Below are 19,258 nucleotides of genomic sequence, written 5' to 3'. Positions count from 1 at the left end.
TTGCAGTGCCAGCTGGTGACACTGCTGGATGATAACAGCTTGCACCTCTGGAGCCTGAAGCAGCATGGAGGAACATCTGAGCTGCGGGAGGAGCATCGTTTCACCCTCAAGGGGCCACCTGGGTAAGGCACAGGAGGGGCTTGGAGCTGGTGTGGAGATAAGCAGGTCAGAAAATTCTGCTGTTGTTTAAGCTAGAGCCTGTCCAGTTCTTACACCCTGCCACTCTTCTGAATCCATTGAAATGGCATCCATGGAAACCAGCCAAGGGCTGGCTAGGGCTTTGGGGACCAGCTTTTAAATGTGCTCAACCAGTGCAAAGGGTGACATCTTTTAAAATATTGTGCATTCACTGCTGTGAGTACAGGAGTGAATCGTAGTGTTAGGTAAATCTAACCATGCCTTAAGTCATGCTGTTGGAAATGCTGTTGTGGTTTTAGTTTCACTTGATCTTGCCAGTTTTAGGTGAGCTACTTTTAGGAACACTTAGAGAGAATTCTGTAAAAAAGATGCCTGGTTCTTTGTGCATTTGTCAAACATTTCTGACATAATTTATTTTAAAGCTGATGTTTTCCTTCTTAAAAAAAAAAAAAATCATGCCTCCAAAACAAATGCCACTGATAAATGTCCCTGTTATGTTGCTTCCTCTCCCAAATTCAGTAACAAAAGTCTCTTTGCATCCCCAGCTCTCCACCAAGTGCCACCCAGGTGACAGCCGTGCTTCCCCATTCCTCACGGGAAGTGCTGTACCTCGGCACAGAGAGTGGCAACATCTTTGTGGTGGAGCTGCCCTCGTTCCGAGTGCTGGAGGACAGGACCATCACCCCCGAGGCTGTGCTGCAGCGGTGAGTGAGCAAACAAGACGTGGAATCCCATTACCAGACACATCCTTTGTTAAAGTGTCACCCCAGATTATGTGCTGGGGCCTCGCTGTTGTGTTAGGTATTGTCCGTATCTGTCTGACTCTCATGAAAGTAACTTTTGGTCCTGGTGTGTGTTAAGTAACAATTTCTGTCCTGTTCCAGCCTGGTGTTGTCACTGTGGAGATAGAGCGTGTACACTTGGGGTGAATCTGCAAACCTTGTGTTTAGTTTTAGAAAAAAAAATATTTTGTTTAGCTGTAATTACCCATTTATTTTTTCAACTACTAGCAGAATATCTGGTGCTGCTTTGTTCAAATGGGGTTTTTATCACTGCTTGGGTGCTGCTGAAAACTGTCCTTCACTTCTACTGACATTTCCATCTAACCTTTATTCCGTAAGAGAATAGGATGGGTGGTTCAAACTGTCTTTACAGTCCTGGGATCCAGTCCTGGAATTCATTGTAAACCTTGGCCTTTCCTTGTACAGGACTAGATGCATATCCATGTGGTAGGCCTGGTGTGATTTGTCCCATAAGATATTTCTGCTACTTGGAGGATTTGTTGGAAGATTGTAATTACCTATTTCAACTTAGTTGCTTAATTTCTTGTTCTTACACCTTTTGTTCCAGTCCTTCAGGGAGTACCTGGAATCAGCTTCTCTTGGTTTTCTCCTCTGCTCCTGCAGGATACCAGAAGATAACTGCAACAGGCGATCCTGTGAGCTGGTGGAGGCCCTTCGGGAGCATCCTAAGAACCCAGACCAGATCCTAATTGGATACAGTAGGGGCTTGATTGTCCTCTGGGATCTGCAGAATAACAAAGCAACACACCATTTCCTGGGCAGCCAGGTATTCATTCAATCCAGAGTCAGTTCAGCAGGGCAGGAAGAGCTCTCACTGACACTCTGAAGACAAATCAGGTGCAGGGAGAGCCTGACAAAGCTGCTTTTTTAGTAAAAACGGGTTGTTTTGGGGAGATAAAAACTCTCTGGAGAGCAATCATTTGTATGGCTTTCTTTTCAGCAACTGGAGAACCTTTACTGGCAGAGGGATGGCAGTAAATTCATTAGTTGTCACTACGATGGAAGTTACAGCCAGTGGCCAGTATCCAGTGACAGCAGGCAGGCAGAGCCTCTGGAAAACACTGTGCCTTATGGTCAGTAAGTGAGGTTTAACTGTTGTGTATATGCCCAAACTCAAACTAATTCTGAGCTTGTGTAGGATATTCAAGTCAGAGCTCTCCCTAGTGTTTAATAGCAAAATGCAGAAGTGCCTCTTGAATGGCTTGTACGCCTCGACTGAGGGATTTCAGCCCAGATTTTCTCTTGGATTTGAAACTCCTTTGCATTGTTGAAATCTCTCCTGAACATGGAGAGCAAGTCTTGACAATATTAGTGCCCCTTATGAAGAAGGGTGTTGATGATTCAGCTATTTGTTTTAGCTGGTGTCCTGTTCAGCAGGAGTTGCTTGGATCCTGTGTAATTAATAGTGAGCTGAGTATATTTTTTGTTGACCTGAGCAGTGATTAAATGAAGCTTCTGATTTGCTGGAAACCATCAAATGGGGATGACCTCACCTTTCGAGTGCAAAGAAGCTTCTAAAGCTCTCACTTTATGTTAGTTTCAGGAATGGCTGTGATTTTAGCAATCCTTTCTAGTTAATCAGCTCCTCCAGCAGCACTTTCACTCCCTGGTAGCCATCAGCAGCATGGTTTAGAGCTGCCCCTGAGCCTAAGATGTGTTTTGCTGTGGAGTTCTGTGGTCAGTATGTCCCAGAAGATTTGTCTGATGTGGCTTGGTCTAGGGAGGTGGTGCTGTCTCCTACTAATTTAGGTGGCTCCCCTTGGGGTGGAGGGTGAGGTGACCTGGCTGAAGCAGAATCAGCAATTTTTGCTGAAAGATGCACTTCTTGAATTGTAGCAAATAACTTTGTTTTCTCAGGTCCTTTTCCTTGCAAGGCCATCTCCAAGATCTACTGGCAGACAACAAAAAATGGGTGAGTTTGTGGTGTATCCCTCCAATCTCATCTATTTGATGGGTGCAGCGTGCAATGCCATATAAACCCTTTAGAGTAACATTATAATGACTTGTTGTCAAACTTTCTTTGACATTTAAAAAAAAAAAAATTTCTTGCTCCTTACTTCAACATAGACCACTTTAACTCTTTCTTTCTCTTAAGGCTTCCTTACATAATATTCCAAGGAGGAATGCCCCGAGCTAGCTATGGGGACCGGCACAGTATCTCTGTTATCCATGGCAGCCAGCAAACAGCATTTGACTTTACCTCACGGGTGATAGACTTCTTTATAATCTTCAGTTCAGATCCTGCTGCAGGTATGTGATGGAAGGGCATTACTGAGGAATTAGGGTAGCTGTGTATGTGTGTGGAAATCTGCCTGGTATAAATAGCATATGAAATGTGATAAGGAGGTCAGTCAGTTGTTTGGGGAGTTTCTGGGACTTCAGCAGAGAATCACAGAATCATTTCATTTGGCAAAGACCCTTAAGATTGAGTCCAGCTGTGAAAGATTCCCATTCAAAAGTGAAATGTAAAACACTGGTGTAAATAAATGTCTGGTTACAAATGCCGTACATGCCTCAAAAAAAAAAAAAAGAAAAAATAGGCTACTCTGTTAATAAGAAAAGATCTCTTAAGCTTATATCTGTGTAAGCTGGACATTGGACGTGACCAGGTCGTGAAATGAGGATCTGAATATTGTTGTTTGGAAATAGCACTTCAAAGGAGGCTAATAATTAAAACCAGAATTTACTCCCACTGAGACACTGCTTCTTTTAATTAGTACCTGGATTTGTGTCTGGAGCTTTGGGTAACAAGTCAGCAAAGGGTGACAGAGAACCAAGGGTCAGTATATGGAGAACTTAATTTCCTTACTGCTGCTGAACATGAATGTAAACTGAATAGTTCTCATTCCTGGAATTGTGTAGAGCTTGTCAGATTCTTGCTTCTGTTGAAGAGCTTTCTTGCCCTTACTTCTGCAGTAACTGTACATTCTTTTCATGAAACTGTAAAGGGTTTTCCCCAATAACTCTTTGTTTAATGCTGGTGTAGTTCTTGCTTCTGGTTAACTTGGAGTAACTGAGTATAAAATGCTATTTCAAGCTCCAAAAATGTGCAGGATCAAACTAAACTGCAAATTTCTTAGGAGCTTTTAAGTAAATCTTCTGTTACTGGATCTTCTCAGGCTTTCTAGTCTCTGATTTGCCTGCTAGACTGGTTTCCAACCCAATTTGTCCTGTGTCCTGCCAGGGAGGGTGGTGACAGCCACAGCTCCACATCCTGGTCTGTCGGTGCAGGTTGGATCCCTCTGGCCTGCTCTGGCAAGCAGAGCATGGATCCAGGGGAGGAATGTCTTGGGAAAAGAGGCAGAAGGAAACAGCTTTTGGATTCCCTCTTGCCTCTCTTTCTAGATCTGAACAGACCCTCTCAGGTCACTGAAAAGAGAGCAGAGAGATCCAAGTGTAACTGAGCAGAAGTGCCTGTGTGTGTCTGTTACTGATTTTCCCTGCACAACACTGCCTTTCTAAGCATCTCCAAGTGTGCAGAACCTACAGGTCTAAATCTTCAAGCTCACTGTCCTGATAAACTTGAGGTACTGTTTCACACTTCAAGTTCAATACTTCTTGGTGTTAAGGAAGGAGACCCTTTCTATGAAATTGTCAGAGTGGAGATTCTGGATAATGGAACAACAGTATTAAAGATGAAAGAAATCTGAGGTTTTTAGTTCAGAGTTGGACTGCTTAGGGTTCAGGTTTTGGACATGATTAGAAATCCTTTAGGATGAAATAACTGAGCAAACAGGCTTTATATTTCTACTTCCCAGGAATTGAATTATCCAGTTAACACCACTGCTGGTGGGTTCAGAGAGGAGCTGCTACAGGAAACTGAAACTGTTGCACTCAGATGAGGAAGTTTTTGACAATAAAATGAGGTTTCTGTGGTTGACAAGGTTCCTTGTGGCTGATTGCCTAAGCTTAGTGGATCTACATAGCTTGCCTTGTTTGCCCTTAAGCAGTCTTCCCTGCAATGGCAATACCAAGGTATTAATTGTATACCAAAGCCACTTAATTTAATAAGCACAAAGCTAATGCGTTGCAGCATGGTCGTAGCTGGTGACTTTTCACTACCCTGAATATGCTGTGGAAACAGTTTTTTAAAAGGCCAGCCCTTCCTGTTACTTTTTTTTTTTTTTTTAGTTAGGTGGGTGAGTGTGTGGCAATCATGGCAAATTTTACTGCTGTGCCTGCTACTTCAGCAACTTAAAATAGATTCTTGCCACAAGAAATGAGCTCAGATGTGTGGTTTTGCAGGGAAAAAAATTGTTAAAACAGAGCACTTTCTGCAGGGCTGATATTATTAGCTTTATTGTGAAGTCCTGTGGGCAACTGCAAATGATGGTACATAGGAAAACAAAGTAAATCTGAATAGAAAACATTTTTTTCTTTATGAAACTGAACTAATTAGTGATGTGTTGTGGCTGGGCCTAGTCAGAGGTGAAACTTGGGGTGCCTCACTAGTGATGCCAAGTACTAATTACTTGAATTTAATTTTGCTGAGTGAACAGTGTTGGTATGTGCTGTCTTGCAAGTGTATACCAGGTAATCAACCAAGTAAAGGAGGGAAGGTTGGGGAAAAGCTAGATAGGTAGTTTACTAATAGCTCATTGTTTATCAACCCCAATCCAGGTTTATATTAATTCAGATTTCTGTAGCTGTGTTAATTGTCACTGCTGTGATCTGGTCTGTGGTTTTGGTTTTCTCCACCAGTTTGCTGCTGTAGCTGACTCGTCAATCTTGCTGCAATAATGTCCTTGTAGACTAAATTTTTTTCACTCAAGATTTTTCCATTGTAACCTGAGTTATAATTCTTGTTTGTGTCAGATGTCACCAGTCAACTTATATTAACATATTTCCTTTGTAGTTGTTCCTAATACACATAAGAATTATTAGATGATGTACACATCTTTAAAAAGAAAGTCTAGAGGATGTGTCACAACATATGAGAAGAAAAGAAAATGAAAAGTAAAAGAGCTGAATTGTAAATACTTGTCAGTTTGCGCAGAGAAGCATTCTGCAGAACCCAAGGCATTAGCATGTTTAAGCAGCTTAGCCTGGATGGACAGCACTAAATGGGTCACTGCTGGGGTGTATGCATGTCTTTCCACCCAGTGCTGTTAATTAGCTGCAGGTAAAGTCTTTGGAGTTCTGGCTGTTACAGTAGTAACTATGAACTTTGTGTTATTTAGTCATTGTTAACATTGTTAATTTTATACTCTGCAATGGAATCTCTTAAAAGTCATTGTCACAGTCCCAGGAGTGATGTAAAGAAACATGAATTTGCAGTAAATCTTGTAAAATTTGCTGTGAGTGTCTTCAGATCCATTCATACTCAATAGGCTGAGTTAACACAGAAGCATTTAAAGATTTTTTCAACAAAAACGTTCATGTGGAGGTATGTGATTACAGTTTTCAAAGCAGCCTTACAGGAAGCTTGTTTGCACTGACCTTGGCTGGTCAGTTTTGTCAGCCACAATGAATGTTGTTTCTGCAGAATTCGATGACCCCTCTGCCCTGGTGGTGCTGGCAGAAGAAGAGCTTGTGGTCATAGACTTGAAAAGTGCAGGCTGGCCAGCAGTGCACCCTCCATACCTGGCCTCCCTGCACTGCTCAGCCATCACCTGCTCTCACCACGTCTCCAACATCCCACTGAAGCTCTGGGAGCGGATTATCAGCGCTGGGAGCAAGCAGAACATTCACTACTCCAGTATGGTATGGCAGCCGTGTGTCCCCTCCCCCTGCCCCATGTCCCCCCCGTGTTCCTACGTGTTCAGGTCAGTGTGACTGCCCAGGGTGTGGGTGGTCTGTGTTGCTGATGATCTGCAGAGGGTTCAGCCCCAGCAGACACTGTCCTGCCTCTTAACAGGGTCAAGAGAGGCCTTTTCCCAAAGCAGTACAGTTACACTGGGGAATTAAAATGTGATATTTTTTAAGCTTTGACAAGCCAGAGGGGAAGTCTGAGTGTTCCCAGCTGTCGGTGGTAACAAAGTTCTCATGTAAAAGCATGAAGCTTGTCAAGGAAATGTGTAGAATGCCTTCTAAAAGGCACAGCTGGTGTCAGAATGGGAACATCTAATCCCAACAAAAGCTGACAGCATGGACTGTTTCACTGCCACTTGCACTGGGGTTCATGCCCTCCTGCTGACTTTGTTCTCTGCACACTGTCACTGCCTAGGCAGTCACACACTTCTCTTACTGTGTTTGTAGCCATGGCCGATTGATGGTGGCACCAACATTGCTCCAGATCCTCCACAGAGGGACTTGCTGCTAACAGGGTAGGTACTGAGAACCATCAGGGAGCCCTTTCCAGTTCCAGTTCTCCTTTTTCAACTGACTGACATTTTCTAATGGAGTTAAAGTCTGATCATCTTTTAGGGCAGAGACTGCAGCTTTACAGTGCAGCTTCTCAAAGCTGTGCTGCTGGCTTTGTAAAGCAAATTTATTTTGTTGCTTCTAAGCAAACAGGTCACGATGTCCACAGATAACCCAGAAAGTGTCTGATTTTTAGTCTTGATGTGTTACCCATTGCCCCTACTCCCAAAGTGTGTAGGAGTGCAGGCGCTAATCCAGCCTGGTTCAAAGGCAGCAGTGTTAAAGTGAAGCTTAATCTTTCATGTTTTGCAGCATTTTGCCTGTGCCTTACACTCTGAGTCTTAAAATAGAGGTTAGCTTGGACTCCTGTCTGCTTTGATCAGCATGAACAGATCTAGCTAAGAGTTGGAAGTAGCTAGCAAGAGATTGTCTCATTGCATAAAAATGTGTCATTTTCTTTTCAAAGCACTTTTGAGACTTTCAGGGGGCTGTTCCTCACATTTCATTCTTGATAGAGCTTGTTAGAAGCTCCTACCCTTGTGTTGGAAGACTTGCAAATTTACACCTGGAGAACTGAGATTAAAGCTTGAAATTTTTTAAAATTTTTTTTTTCCCTTCCTCACAGTAACAGTATTTTTGCCTGGATGAGTTTTTCCTTCCATATGCTAAGCTTTTTGCCTTTTCCATGTCTTTTTGGCATAATCTTAAATTAGTATAATGATGTCAGATCACCAAGAACACCTGAATTGAAAAAAACCCAACAACCAGAAACAAAATGAAAAACCACAAAAAATACACAAGAAGCCAAAAATCTTTCTCCTTGTGGATTGTTTTTTTTTTGTATTTTCCCTTCTGTTTTCCCCTCCACGTGCTGTTCTCCTGTGTGATGTGTGCTGCTGTGTCCTCCCTGCCAGGCATGAGGATGGCACAGTGAGGTTTTGGGATGCCTCTGGTGTCTGCTTGCACCTCCTTTATAAGCTGAGCACAGTGAGAGTGTTCCTCACGGATGCTGATCCCAATGACAACATGAACACCCTGGGGGAGGACGAATGGCCCCCACTCCGCAAGGTGAGAGAGCTGCTGCTGGTAGAAGTTTCCTGAAAACCTGGGGAATTCTGATTCCTGCCCCAGTTAAAGACCAGCCCCTCTCTGTTCTCTTGCCTAGGTTGGTACCTTCGATCCTTACAGTGATGATCCAAGACTTGGGATCCAGAAGATCTACCTGTGTAAATACAGTGGATACTTGGCTGTAGCTGGTACAGCAGGACAGGTATTGGAATATGAACAATCAGCATAAACATTGTTTTCAGGGCAGGTTTCAGTGTCATCTGGAGATCTGCTAAAATTGAAAACACTAATTTCTCTCATGGTAAATTGATCTGTTTTCTGGAAGTGATTCATGGAACCCTGCTCTTGTGAGCACTGCATCCAGCACAGGAAGGACATGGAGCTGGTGGAGTCAGTCCAGAGGAGGCCACCAAGTTGATTAGAGGGATAGAGAAGCTCTGCTGCAAGGAAAGGCTGAGACAATTGGGATTGTTCAGCCTGGAGAAGGGAAGGTTTGGGGTCACATAATTTCACCCTGGTACTTGAAAGCTGACAAGAAACATGGATAGAGACTGCTTACAAGGTCCTGGAATGACAGAACAAGGGGGAGTAGGTTTAGATTATATATCAGATAGGAAGAACTTTACTGTGAGGGTGGTGAGGCACTGTAACAGGTTGCCTGGAGCAGTTGTGGATGCTCTGTCCTTAAAAGTGTTTAAGGTGAGGTTGGATGGAGCTCTGACCAGAAAAGGTGTCCCTGTGCATGGCAGGGGTTAGAACTCGGTGATCTCTAAGGTGCCTTCCAACCAAACCATCCTGGGATTTTCTGCTTTCTCTAGCTGGTTTTAGACATTATCTGCTGTTATTTATCTGTCCTGAGAGGTGCAGTAGTTTAGCAGCTATAGGGAAAGGCTGCAGCTTGGAGATCTGTCTGCACAGTAAAAGCTGCAGCAAAGATTGTTCTCTTCCTTCCAGGTGCTGGTGATGGAGCTGAATGATGAGGATGCAGAACACATGGTGGACCATGCTGAAGCAGATCTCCTGCAGGACCAAGAGGGCTATCGATGGAAAGGTCATGAGAAGCTAAAAACTCGAGATGGGCCTGTTCGATTTGAAGCTGGTTTTCAGCCATTTGTCCTTGTCCAATGTCAGCCACCAGCTGTGGTCACCTCTTTGGCCCTGCACTCGGAGTGGAAGCTTGTGGCCTTTGGTACCAGTCATGGGTTTGGGCTTTTTGACCATCAGCAGAAGCGACTGGTCTTTGTCAAGTAAGTGTCATTTTTCCAGGGGGTCTGTGGTAATCCTTATGTTAATGATGACCTGGAATTATTAAGAAAGCAAGGTGTGATAAGATTTCTCAAGAGCTGTCACTGTAGCAAGAAGCTCTGCTGCTTTTTTTTCCACTCTTGAAGATCTTCCAGAATATATGTGTGTGTTCTGACATTTGTGTGTGTCCTGTTGGACTCTTGGGAGTGATTGCCACCCAGTAGAAAGTGACCATGTGGCTACTGTCTCCCTCTTCCAGGTGCACACTGCATCCCAGTGATCAGCTGGCCTTAGAAGGTCCCCTGTCCCGAGTGAAATCCTTGAAGAAGTCGCTCCGGCAGTCATTCCGGCGGATCAGAAGAAGCCGCGTGTCCAGTAGGAAGCGGAGAGGAGGTGGTGGGAATGCCTCAGAGGTGAGGAGTTCACCTTTTTGGGGTCTGTCTGTTTGCAGCTTGAAGCCTGCTGAGACTGCCTGGAGCAGGAGGTGGTCTCAGCCCTGCTATCAAATCAATAGCTGTTGGTATGAGGGGAAAATGGCAATTTCTGATGCTGCCCTGTTAGATAAAATCAGGCACATTTTTAGAAAAGATCAGAGGACAAGTTCATTGGTGTGCCTTTCTCTTGCTGCCATGCTCCCTCTCTCTCCCTGCTGTGTCTACCCCTTACTGACCGAGTGTCTCCTCACCTGTGAAGGTGCAAGAAGCAAATGCCAAGTTTGACCAGGACATGTTGCAGGAGATGGAACTGGCCCCGGTCCAGCGCAAGATCGAAGCGCGCTCAGCAGAAGACTCTTTCACTGGCTTTGTGCGAACCTTGTATTTTGCTGATACCTTCCTGAGAGACAGTGAGTAGGAAAAACATCTCTCTCTTCTTCCAAATGGGTTTTTACTGCTTCTGCCAAGGAGTGTATTAGGATTTACTGCCAGGAAAACTCAGCACCTCCTGTGTCCTACTTTGTGCTGTGCTGAAAAACTGATATAGAACAAGAGCATATGTTGTCATGTAGAATTGTTATTTAGCCATTCTGGGCTCCTTGCTAATCCAGTTAGCTGGCCATTCATCTTTGAATCAAGTCTCTATGTATGATTTTTCAAATGTGCTATATTGGCATCTGACTTTATAGTATAAACTTTTCCTTCTCTCTTTCCCCTAAAGTTCACCCCTGTCTCCAGCAAGGCCTTTTAATTTTAGTGAAGGTGGTGGCTGGTTGTGCATCAGAGCCCAAACTGATAGCATGCAGAAGTTTGTTCTGCTCATCTGTGATATAAATGTGTGAAAACTTGACACAGAAATTGTGGTGGTTCATGTGGTGGTACTTGTGCCTTTGCTCAGGTGCAGTGCCCTTTCTAAGGGCTGCTGATGGACCTTTATTAGGAAAAGAATGTTAAGAACTTGCAGTTTGTGCCTGGCAGGTCTCCCCTAATATGAAGATACTTAGGGTGCAAACAGAGGGAGGTTTTGTGCAGCCAAGGAAAGCTGTTATATCATGGATGTTGTCTTGCTCATGGGATTTTTTTTGTCACTCCAGGCTCCCGGCACTGCCCGTCCCTGTGGGCTGGCACCAATGGAGGGACAGTCTATGCTTTCTGTTTACGTGTTCCTCCAGCTGAGAGGAGGATGGATGAGCCTGTGAGGGCAGAGCAGGGTAAGTGCCTCCTGAAAGCAGGGTTCTGTTGGGTCTGAGCTATGGCTCACAGGAGTTATGGCCAGAAAAGTAGGGTTGCTCAATTAGTGCTGCTTATCAGTGATTGGAGCCAAGTGTGGCAGTGTCTGAGCTAAGCAATGCTCACTGCAGCAGCTGAGCTGGAGCTCCAGCACTGCTTGATGTGTCTCAGTCTCATTTCCTAATCAGTTCAGAAATGTAAATTTTTGTCAGCTGTCACTGAAGTTTGCCATCAACCCTTGCTGCACATGTCCCTTGTTCTGACAGCTAGGCCTGTTGTCTTTATATGACAATGGTTTCTGTTCAACACAGGTCAGTCCAATCAGAATGCCCTAATGCCCTTCACCACCACCAAATCTTTTTAGGCAGCATTTCTATAACCACAGTATATAGGTCTCCAGTGATGAGAGGGTGTGAAAGAGTTTCTAACAATGTTTCTGACTAGACTCCTGTTTGTTTTTTCTGTTTGTTTTTCCTCCTTATCTCTCCTGTCTAGCCAAAGAGATTCAGCTGATGCACAGGGCTCCTGTTGTGGGGATACTTGTGTTGGATGGACGCAGCACTCCCCTCCCAGAACCACTAGAAGTAGCACATGACCTTTCCAAGAGTCCTGATATGCAAGGTAGCCACCAGCTGCTGGTGGTATCTGAAGAGCAATTTAAGGTGAGTGGCACCTATTGAGAGAGAGAGGTGCCTATGAATTGTGCATGAAATCTGCTAAAGCACTGGGCTCTGCTTCAGTGGACAGAGAACTCTCAGGAGTGCTTGTTCTCCTGTACCTGAAGAACAGCCCTGGGACAGCACTTCTGTTTGGTACAGTCCATAAATCAGGTGTGTGCTGGCAAACTGGTGTTCAGCATAGTGCTGCACATGCTGAATATAGAAATTCTATGCCTGTATTACATTAATACTCTTTGGACAAGGCTGCCTCTGCTTTTGGGTAAGAGCTTTTCTGTTGTTAGTACAGAACCAGGAATTTTTTTGTATTTTTGTGAAGTAGCTTAAAAGTTTCTTGTTTTGCACACTAACTTAAACCCTGCTCTCTTTCTGTATTAATTTGTAGCCAAATAGGGAAGAGTTTTGAAAAAATGGGGGAGAAGTGTGGTTACAGCCTGAAGGGTAAAACTGATGTCAGAACAGAAAGACATTTTCACACTGCCTGTGGCTGATTCATTCTCATGCCATGAGCAGGGGATTGGCTCTGGTTACACCTGTGTGCATTCCCTGTGAATGGAAACATTATCCAGGCAGGGAGCAGCAGATGTCCTGGGGAGCTGCTGCTGCCTTTGTGCAGGAAGAGGTGTCAGTGTCTCATTCCTGTGACAGGTCTTCACATTGCCCAAGGTCAGCTCCAAACTGAAGCTCAAGCTGACAGCCCTGGAGGGCTGCAGGGTACGGAAGGTGACTGTTGCCAACTTTGGCAGCTGCAAGACTGATGATTACAGTGAGAACGACCTGGCAGTGCTGACCAACCTGGGAGACATCCAGATCATCTCCCTGCCCTTCCTCAAGCTGCAGATCCGCTACCCCTGCATCTGCAAGGAGGATGTGAGTGGCATTGCGTCCTGTGTCTTCACCAAATATGGCCAAGGTGAGGTGGGCTTCTCCCAGATCACCCCTCTTGTTGTGTGTTTGAGACAATGGGAAACAGCTTAGTGTTTTTTAGCTGGCTGTGTACACGTGTGAGACTGAGAAATGTGTTCACTGTGTGTTTCTGGGCAGTACTAGCTGCCAGCAGGTACCAGCACATGAATTGGAAGAAGCAGGGGAGAGTTTATTCCATTACTGTTAATGAATACAGGAGTGAATAGTGGTTTTCAGCTTGGATGTGCCCCTTAGATCACTTCCACCTGGCCACCCTCCTCTTGTCTGGTGTGAGGCAAATGGCTCTCTAAGCAGCAGGCCCTGGGAAATGGCTCCACTGTGCCTCCTGTACATGCCTTGTGTCTCAGCACTCACATTGCAAAATTGGGATCCTGCTAAAGATGGATCGCTGCTTTTCAGTTCAGTTTTTGCATCTTTCTGTGCTGCTTTTCCCAAGTGTCAGCACAGGACAACAGAATTGTCTCAGCATAACCTTAAATTGCAGGTTAACCAGAAGAAAGCTGGAGTAATATCTTCCTCAATGATCCCCCTTGCTTAGATAGAAGGAAAGACAAACCCTTCCTGCCAAACATAGATCATGCCTAGATCTGTTCCTTTTTTAGGATCACCTTTAGTTCTGGAACTGTTTCCTGAGAATTGCCTTTATTAATTCCCAGTGCCCTCACAAATTCCCAATCCCCTGCAGGTTTCTATCTGATCTCACCATCGGAGTTTGAGAGGTTTTCCCTTTCCACCAAATGGTTGGTGGAGCCCCGGTGCATCGTGGACATGCCAGAAGTGACAAGCAACAACCACGTGCACAAATCTGGCACAGAGAATGCTGCAAGGAATTCCAGGTAATGTCTGTAACACTCTTGCACACTGACTGTGTCTGAACAGGGAGGAAAGAAAACCCCTTTGAAGTTAACATCCGTAGAGGGGCTGGCATCAGGAAATACAACCTTCCCCTGATGGTTTTGGAGTACGTGTGGTAGGACAAAGCTGGAAGTTTTGGAACTGGTATCCCTAAGCTGGAGTCACAAACTCCAGAAAGACAGCCCTGGCTTGCTTTGCTTGTTCCCAAGTGCTGAGGTTGCTCTGTGAAAAGAGATCCAATGTTCCTTCTCTTGGAACATCACTGAGTAACAGTAGATCTGACACTCACAGAGATCCTATAGGAATTTTATTCCAGGAGTTTAGAACTGTTCTGTAGTGTCTGCATACTTCTGCATCACCTGCATATGGTGAAGCCCTTCCCACACTCAGCAGACCACTTAGTTGATGTGCACTGGAGCCTCTTGTAGCTGCCAAGAACACACAGGAATTCTCTGCACCTCTGTTCTTCAGCATCAGTAATTGTTTTCTGCCTCCTTTCCTTTTTTAGGGGACCAGGAAGGAGTTCAGGTGACTGTGGAGAAGATGGTAAGTGAAAAAAATAAGTGTACTGAGGGTAGCATGGTGTGTGTAAATCTCAAAATGTCTTTCCTATTGCTACAGTTGATAATTTCTACCTAAAAAAAGGGAAAAATAAGGAAGCATGTGGGGGAAACATTGTGACCTGCCTGGACTGTATTTTAGTTGATAGCTCTGAAGTAAGTTACATGTGGAAGAGTCTCTTAAAGGATAGAGTTTTGCTGGAGGAAAGGTCTGGACTTAGATCTTCTGTTATCCAAACCAGTATTGCTGAGAAAAACAGTTAAGTGTGTGAGAGACTTTAAGGATTAGTTGTGAAGCATTCAGTAAAGTCAAAAAGTACTTTATGTGGGAAGAAAAACCAGTTCAATTGTGCATTTCTCCAAAACTGCACTTATTTCAGGAAAAGGGGAAAATATTGTTAGGTAAAACAATTTTTCCTACTTTTTTTCAGAAAGGAAGTCTGGGAGGCTGATGGAACATGCCTTACTCAATGACGAAAGTGAGTGAGATAGTCTTGCTGCTGAGAGGGAAGGTGCCTTTCTGGGTGGGAAAAGAAGAAAGCTTCTGGGAATTTTGTGAACTCCAGTTCCAAGGGATCTGTAATTACTGATTGGAAATGCTGGGTTTTCTTGAATCCCCAGAAATGAGGGGTTGGACAGATAGCCATGCCCTTGGGCAGGGGTTGTTCTGCAGAGCTGCATTCCCTGCTGAGATAAGAGAAGGATCTTTATTTCCAATAGGACTTGTGTAAGATGACAGCTGGAACAGACAGTTTCTTTGGGGCTCTCCTACACAGAGATTGGCAACATTTCCTCTGGCAACTGGCTGCTTCAGGCCTGTGTGCCAGCCTGCCCAGTAAAAACCTGGTTGAAGAGGCAGCGATGATCTAAGGACTGACCTCTGAGCTGTGGGAGGCAGGTTCTGGAGGCTCCTCAGTGAGGAGGTGGAATGTGGTCAGGCAGCTGCCTGAAAGCAGATTCTCTCTGGTTTGGCTCACTGCTTTAACTCTCTGCTTTCCAGAAGTGCTGAAGGAGATCCAGAGTACTCTGGAGGGGGGCAGAGGGTGAGTATCAACCAACTTCTCTTCCTGATGGCTGGGGCTGGCAGGGGAGGGCAGCTTGAGGTGGCAGCAGGGGGATGCCACTCGATGGCAGGGATCCTTCTGCTGGAATCTGGTCACATGTGCATCCCACAAGGTACCAAAGGGCAATAATGAGAGGCAGGCTCTCTTTCACATGCTGTCCCTTGACGTTTTTTAATGAATAATGCTTTGTCTCTTTCTCTCCGAAAAGCAGGAGAGATCACATTCCCACATCCCCAAGGAACAGGACTCTGAGTATTCGCATACAGGTTTCTATTTGTGTCAACCCATACTGATCTAAGGGCAGGCCACATGGGCTAAGTTGGTCAAGGATGGGACTCTGGAGTTTTAATCCTGGCTTGACACTGTCCCTTGGATGTGTTCAGTGTCTCTGCTCCCATTCTGTCTGTACAATAGAGCTGAGCTACCACCATGGCTGCGGGGCTTTATCTCATCTCCCTAGAATGGTCAGGGGCTACCAAGTGTAGGCAAAGGACTACTGTCTGCAAAGGATGCAGGAAGCTTGATGGGACTGGTAACTGCTGGTGTGGAAGGATCAGTGACTGCCTGACATGCTCTGCTCTGTGCACTTCCTCTGGACACTGCCTCATCCTGGTCTTCTGTTGGCATCTGGGAGTGGATGGCATGAGACTGCACTGCAATAAGGAATCTCTTCTTGTGTCATTGCAGGAGTTATGCAGAAAAAAATTCGGCAAGAAGTCCATTAGGACATGGACTAAGTAATGGAGGAGGTAGGTGAGGCTAAAGGTATTTGAAGTAGCCAAAGGAAGCAGAAAGTAGAATGAAATTTCTTAATAAGCTTCAGCTTATTTCAGTGCTTTGTGCAGAACTCTGACCTGAATTTTCAGGGTGGGAATCTGCTGGCTGAGCATTGTGTGAACACTGCTCAGCACCTTACGTGCTACACCAGTGGTAAAGGAAGAGCTAAAAATCATTTGAAGGCTCCTGACTCTTAGCCTTATCACCAAGGGAGCTGGTGAGGTAGCCAGAGCTCCCAGCAGCAATCTGAGTCTATCAGCTTCCACTGCCTGCCTTTTCAAATGGCTTTTGCATTCTTCCCTCCTGCAGCAGATTGACCAGAACTCACGGAGGACATCGTGGCATTGGATCGAGTGCCATAACACCACTGACTGGGCAAACCGTCCCTGGGGAGAAGGCACCAGTGCTGCCAGCAGCCAGACTGGGAGCTGCAGCTCCAGTGCTGTGCTCCTGCCTCTGCTCCCCTTCAGTGCCTCTTGGAGACCTCTCCTGCTGGAGCCCACCTTGCTTTAGGACAGCAGTGGATGCCAGGTCTGATGCACCACAAGCCTCTGAGTACATCTAACATTCAAATGTTTGCACATTTCTCTTTTCTACTGGGCTGGGTTTTAAATTATAAATGTTTTACTGCCTTGGTGCAGGATTTTAATAAACGCACACTGTTACCTCCAACAATTATTTTTTGTACATTTTTTAAAAATCTTATGGGTATTTCAGTTTTAAAAGAAACATTTAGAAATTTACTTTAAGAAAAAAGCATTAAGTAATATATGCTAGATTCCTGTGACTGCTGTATATGGTATCTGCATGAGTAATTTTGGGGTTTGTTTGTTATGGTACTGTTAACTGGCTTTATGGATTTGGGTAGAATCTATTTTTGTAGCCATTCAAATTGGAGGAAAAACTAATTGAATTTGATTTTTGTTTGAACACTACATTGCTCTTTTTTTTTTTTTTTTTTTTGCAATAAAACTCTGAATTCCCTTTTGTGATCCTTGTCTCCTCTCATATCTATTCTGTCCTTCAACAGCTTCTTTCATATTGCCCACCAATCCCTGGGAGAAGGTGGAGCTGCCCTCTGAGCTGAGGGAGGCAAAGAGCACTCCTGGAGGCGAAGCAAGGTGGTGGGTGGGAGGAGCAAAGTGATCGTGTCACCATCCTGCAATCCCTATGGGGATGCCAGGAAAGGGCACTGGTTCAGATTATAGTCCCTGGAAGATCATTGCTGGTTTGTCCTGAATAAATGTACACGATAACACTGAAGGGAGACAGGATTGATCTGGCAGTGCTGCTGTGCTGTCTGCCAGTGGATTTGGAATTGAAGCTGGTAAAACTCTGCAGAGAGCAGTTTGGTCGTCCTTAAAATTGCTTTCCTTTATCCCTCACTTAACAGCACTTTTTTTTTTTTTCCTGCTAAGAAAAGGGACAAAGTATTCTGAAATTTCTCTACTGTAACTTGCTTGTAGCACTGTGACAGTCAGTCACAGTGGAAGAACTAAATCCTCCTGGAATGGAGCAGAGTAACTGTCCTTGGCACACTTTGGAAACCTCTCCTTGGAAGCCCTCCTGTTTCTACCTCTCTTTGGGAGCCCTCTTGATCTTCCCAAGCAAGGCTGAGGAATCCTTTCTTACCTACAGCACTAGGATGGCACATTCTGTTCTGCAGGAGAAAATGCTTGCAGAGTTGCTCTGCTGGTGCTTCAGGGCTTCAGGCACCCTTCCTTCTAAAATTAGTAATACCTCCTTTGAGACCTAATTTATTGCTAATGAGGTTTTAGAGAGCCTTCTCTTTCAGTTTCCATTTCCCAAGTAGTTTTCACTTCCTTTTTTCTGTGTGCTTCAATATTTCCTTGTCTCTTGCTGCAGGACTGAAGCTGGCAGGGAAGTGTCCTGCTGCTTCTACCTCTTGTGCCAGGCATTGATTCTGCAAATGTACAGGAAATTATGGTTTAATAAGCAGCTTCTGAGCTGGTGTGAGCTGGAGCCTGTGCATGTGCATCATCCTGGTGCACCCAGCTACTTCTTTCTGCTCCTCACAGATGGATTGATTCTAAAGCCTTTTCTGAGTATTTATTTGTTGGCATGCTTGAAGGAAGAGATGTGACAGTCCTACTCAGAAAGGGCAGAAGCAATTTATTATCTTCTCCCTATATTTCACCCACATAACTTGAAAACTCCAGTAGGTCCACTGGAAGAGTGAGGGAGTCAGAAAAATGCTACCATTTTTTGTAAACTCTAAAGTGCATTTAGATTCAAAACCAACAGCAAAAAAAAAAAAAAAAAATTAATCAGGCTTCTTATTTTCCTCAAGCACAAGCCAGACTACAAATGTGATTGAGTAGTTAAGGATATGTGCTGAGATATAGCAGATTCTTTTTTTCTAGCAGAGCTTTGCAACTGAAGGATTCAATGGAATGAGATCCTGACTTCTTGTAGGCAGAGACATTAAGAGTCCTTCTAGAGCTCCTATGCCTAAAATACAGGAGAAATTTCAAAGTAACAAAACAGGGCAAGACTGGAACTCATGAATTGTGCTTTCAGTAGTGTTCTGAGTTGAGCAGGAAGGGATGGAAAGGCTTGTGACAGAATTAGGGTGTATTTTTGGTGCTGTCAGAAAATGAGCAGCAAGTAAAACCGGTGATGGGATGAGATGATCATGAAGGGTGAGCCTTCAATGAATGAATGTAAGCAGCTTTTGAATGCAGTGAGGGGGGAAAAAAAAAATCCCTTTTCATCTCTCCCTTTCAGGAACTGCCTTCTGAGCCTTGTGGTTACTCTTAGCCTGCCCCTCAGCTGACACTAAAAATAATGGCCTGCTTCTGATCAGAGGATTCAGCTGCTGCCAAACCCCTCGAGTTTTGTGCCTACCTCTACTTTTCACTTGAACTCCTTGTCTGGCATCTGATAGAAGTTTGCTGGCCCTCTCCAAGAGCTAATGCTTTAATGCTTGGAAGCACTCTGAGGGTTCATTGGCCCTTATTAAGGTTGTTGCCAGTCAGGCTTTGGCACTGCTTCCCCCCTCTCCTGCTTTGTGCAGCCTCACTGGGCTCTGGCACTGGCAAGTGGCCCTTGGCTGCAGGACCAGAGCTGCTGTTAACACTGACTTGAAAAAATCCTTCCAGCAATGCTGGCACAGTGTTCCCTGACCCTTACAGACCTGCTGCTCTGCAGAGGGGA

At 44.8% G+C, this 19,258-nt stretch overlaps 1 protein-coding gene across 2 annotated transcripts in view; it reads left to right on the top strand.

Moving 5' to 3' along the window:
* The window catches only part of LLGL2 (LLGL scribble cell polarity complex component 2), a 32,886-nt gene extending 15,821 nt beyond the window's left edge, over positions 1–17,065 (top strand). Inside the window, exons 5-26 of one of the 2 annotated variants that reach the window (XM_021541656.3) lie at positions 7–122; positions 684–842; positions 1,545–1,707; positions 1,882–2,014; positions 2,799–2,853; positions 3,037–3,191; positions 6,427–6,644; positions 7,140–7,207; positions 8,159–8,312; positions 8,410–8,514; positions 9,267–9,559; positions 9,817–9,970; positions 10,251–10,401; positions 11,086–11,202; positions 11,717–11,883; positions 12,565–12,811; positions 13,511–13,661; positions 14,189–14,226; positions 14,672–14,719; positions 15,241–15,283; positions 15,992–16,053; positions 16,391–17,065. In XM_021541656.3, the coding sequence (XP_021397331.2) occupies positions 7–122; positions 684–842; positions 1,545–1,707; positions 1,882–2,014; positions 2,799–2,853; positions 3,037–3,191; positions 6,427–6,644; positions 7,140–7,207; positions 8,159–8,312; positions 8,410–8,514; positions 9,267–9,559; positions 9,817–9,970; positions 10,251–10,401; positions 11,086–11,202; positions 11,717–11,883; positions 12,565–12,811; positions 13,511–13,661; positions 14,189–14,226; positions 14,672–14,719; positions 15,241–15,283; positions 15,992–16,053; positions 16,391–16,398 (2,805 nt within the window). In that variant the 3' untranslated portion in view covers positions 16,399–17,065. Of the gene's footprint in view, positions 1–6; positions 123–683; positions 843–1,544; positions 1,708–1,881; positions 2,015–2,798; positions 2,854–3,036; positions 3,192–6,426; positions 6,645–7,139; positions 7,208–8,158; positions 8,313–8,409; positions 8,515–9,266; positions 9,560–9,816; positions 9,971–10,250; positions 10,402–11,085; positions 11,203–11,716; positions 11,884–12,546; positions 12,812–13,510; positions 13,662–14,188; positions 14,227–14,671; positions 14,720–15,240; positions 15,284–15,991; positions 16,054–16,390 lie in introns of both variants that reach the window. The other variant, XM_021541655.3, reaches the window with a different exon arrangement.
* The last annotated feature ends 2,193 nt before the right edge of the window (positions 17,066–19,258 follow it).

Source organism: Lonchura striata, chromosome 19, assembly GCF_046129695.1.
Source record: "Lonchura striata isolate bLonStr1 chromosome 19, bLonStr1.mat, whole genome shotgun sequence".
In the NCBI taxonomy this organism is placed as follows: domain Eukaryota; kingdom Metazoa; phylum Chordata; class Aves; order Passeriformes; family Estrildidae; genus Lonchura; species Lonchura striata.
Note: the sequence above shows the minus strand (reverse complement) of the source record. Positions and strands in the feature narration are given on the sequence as shown.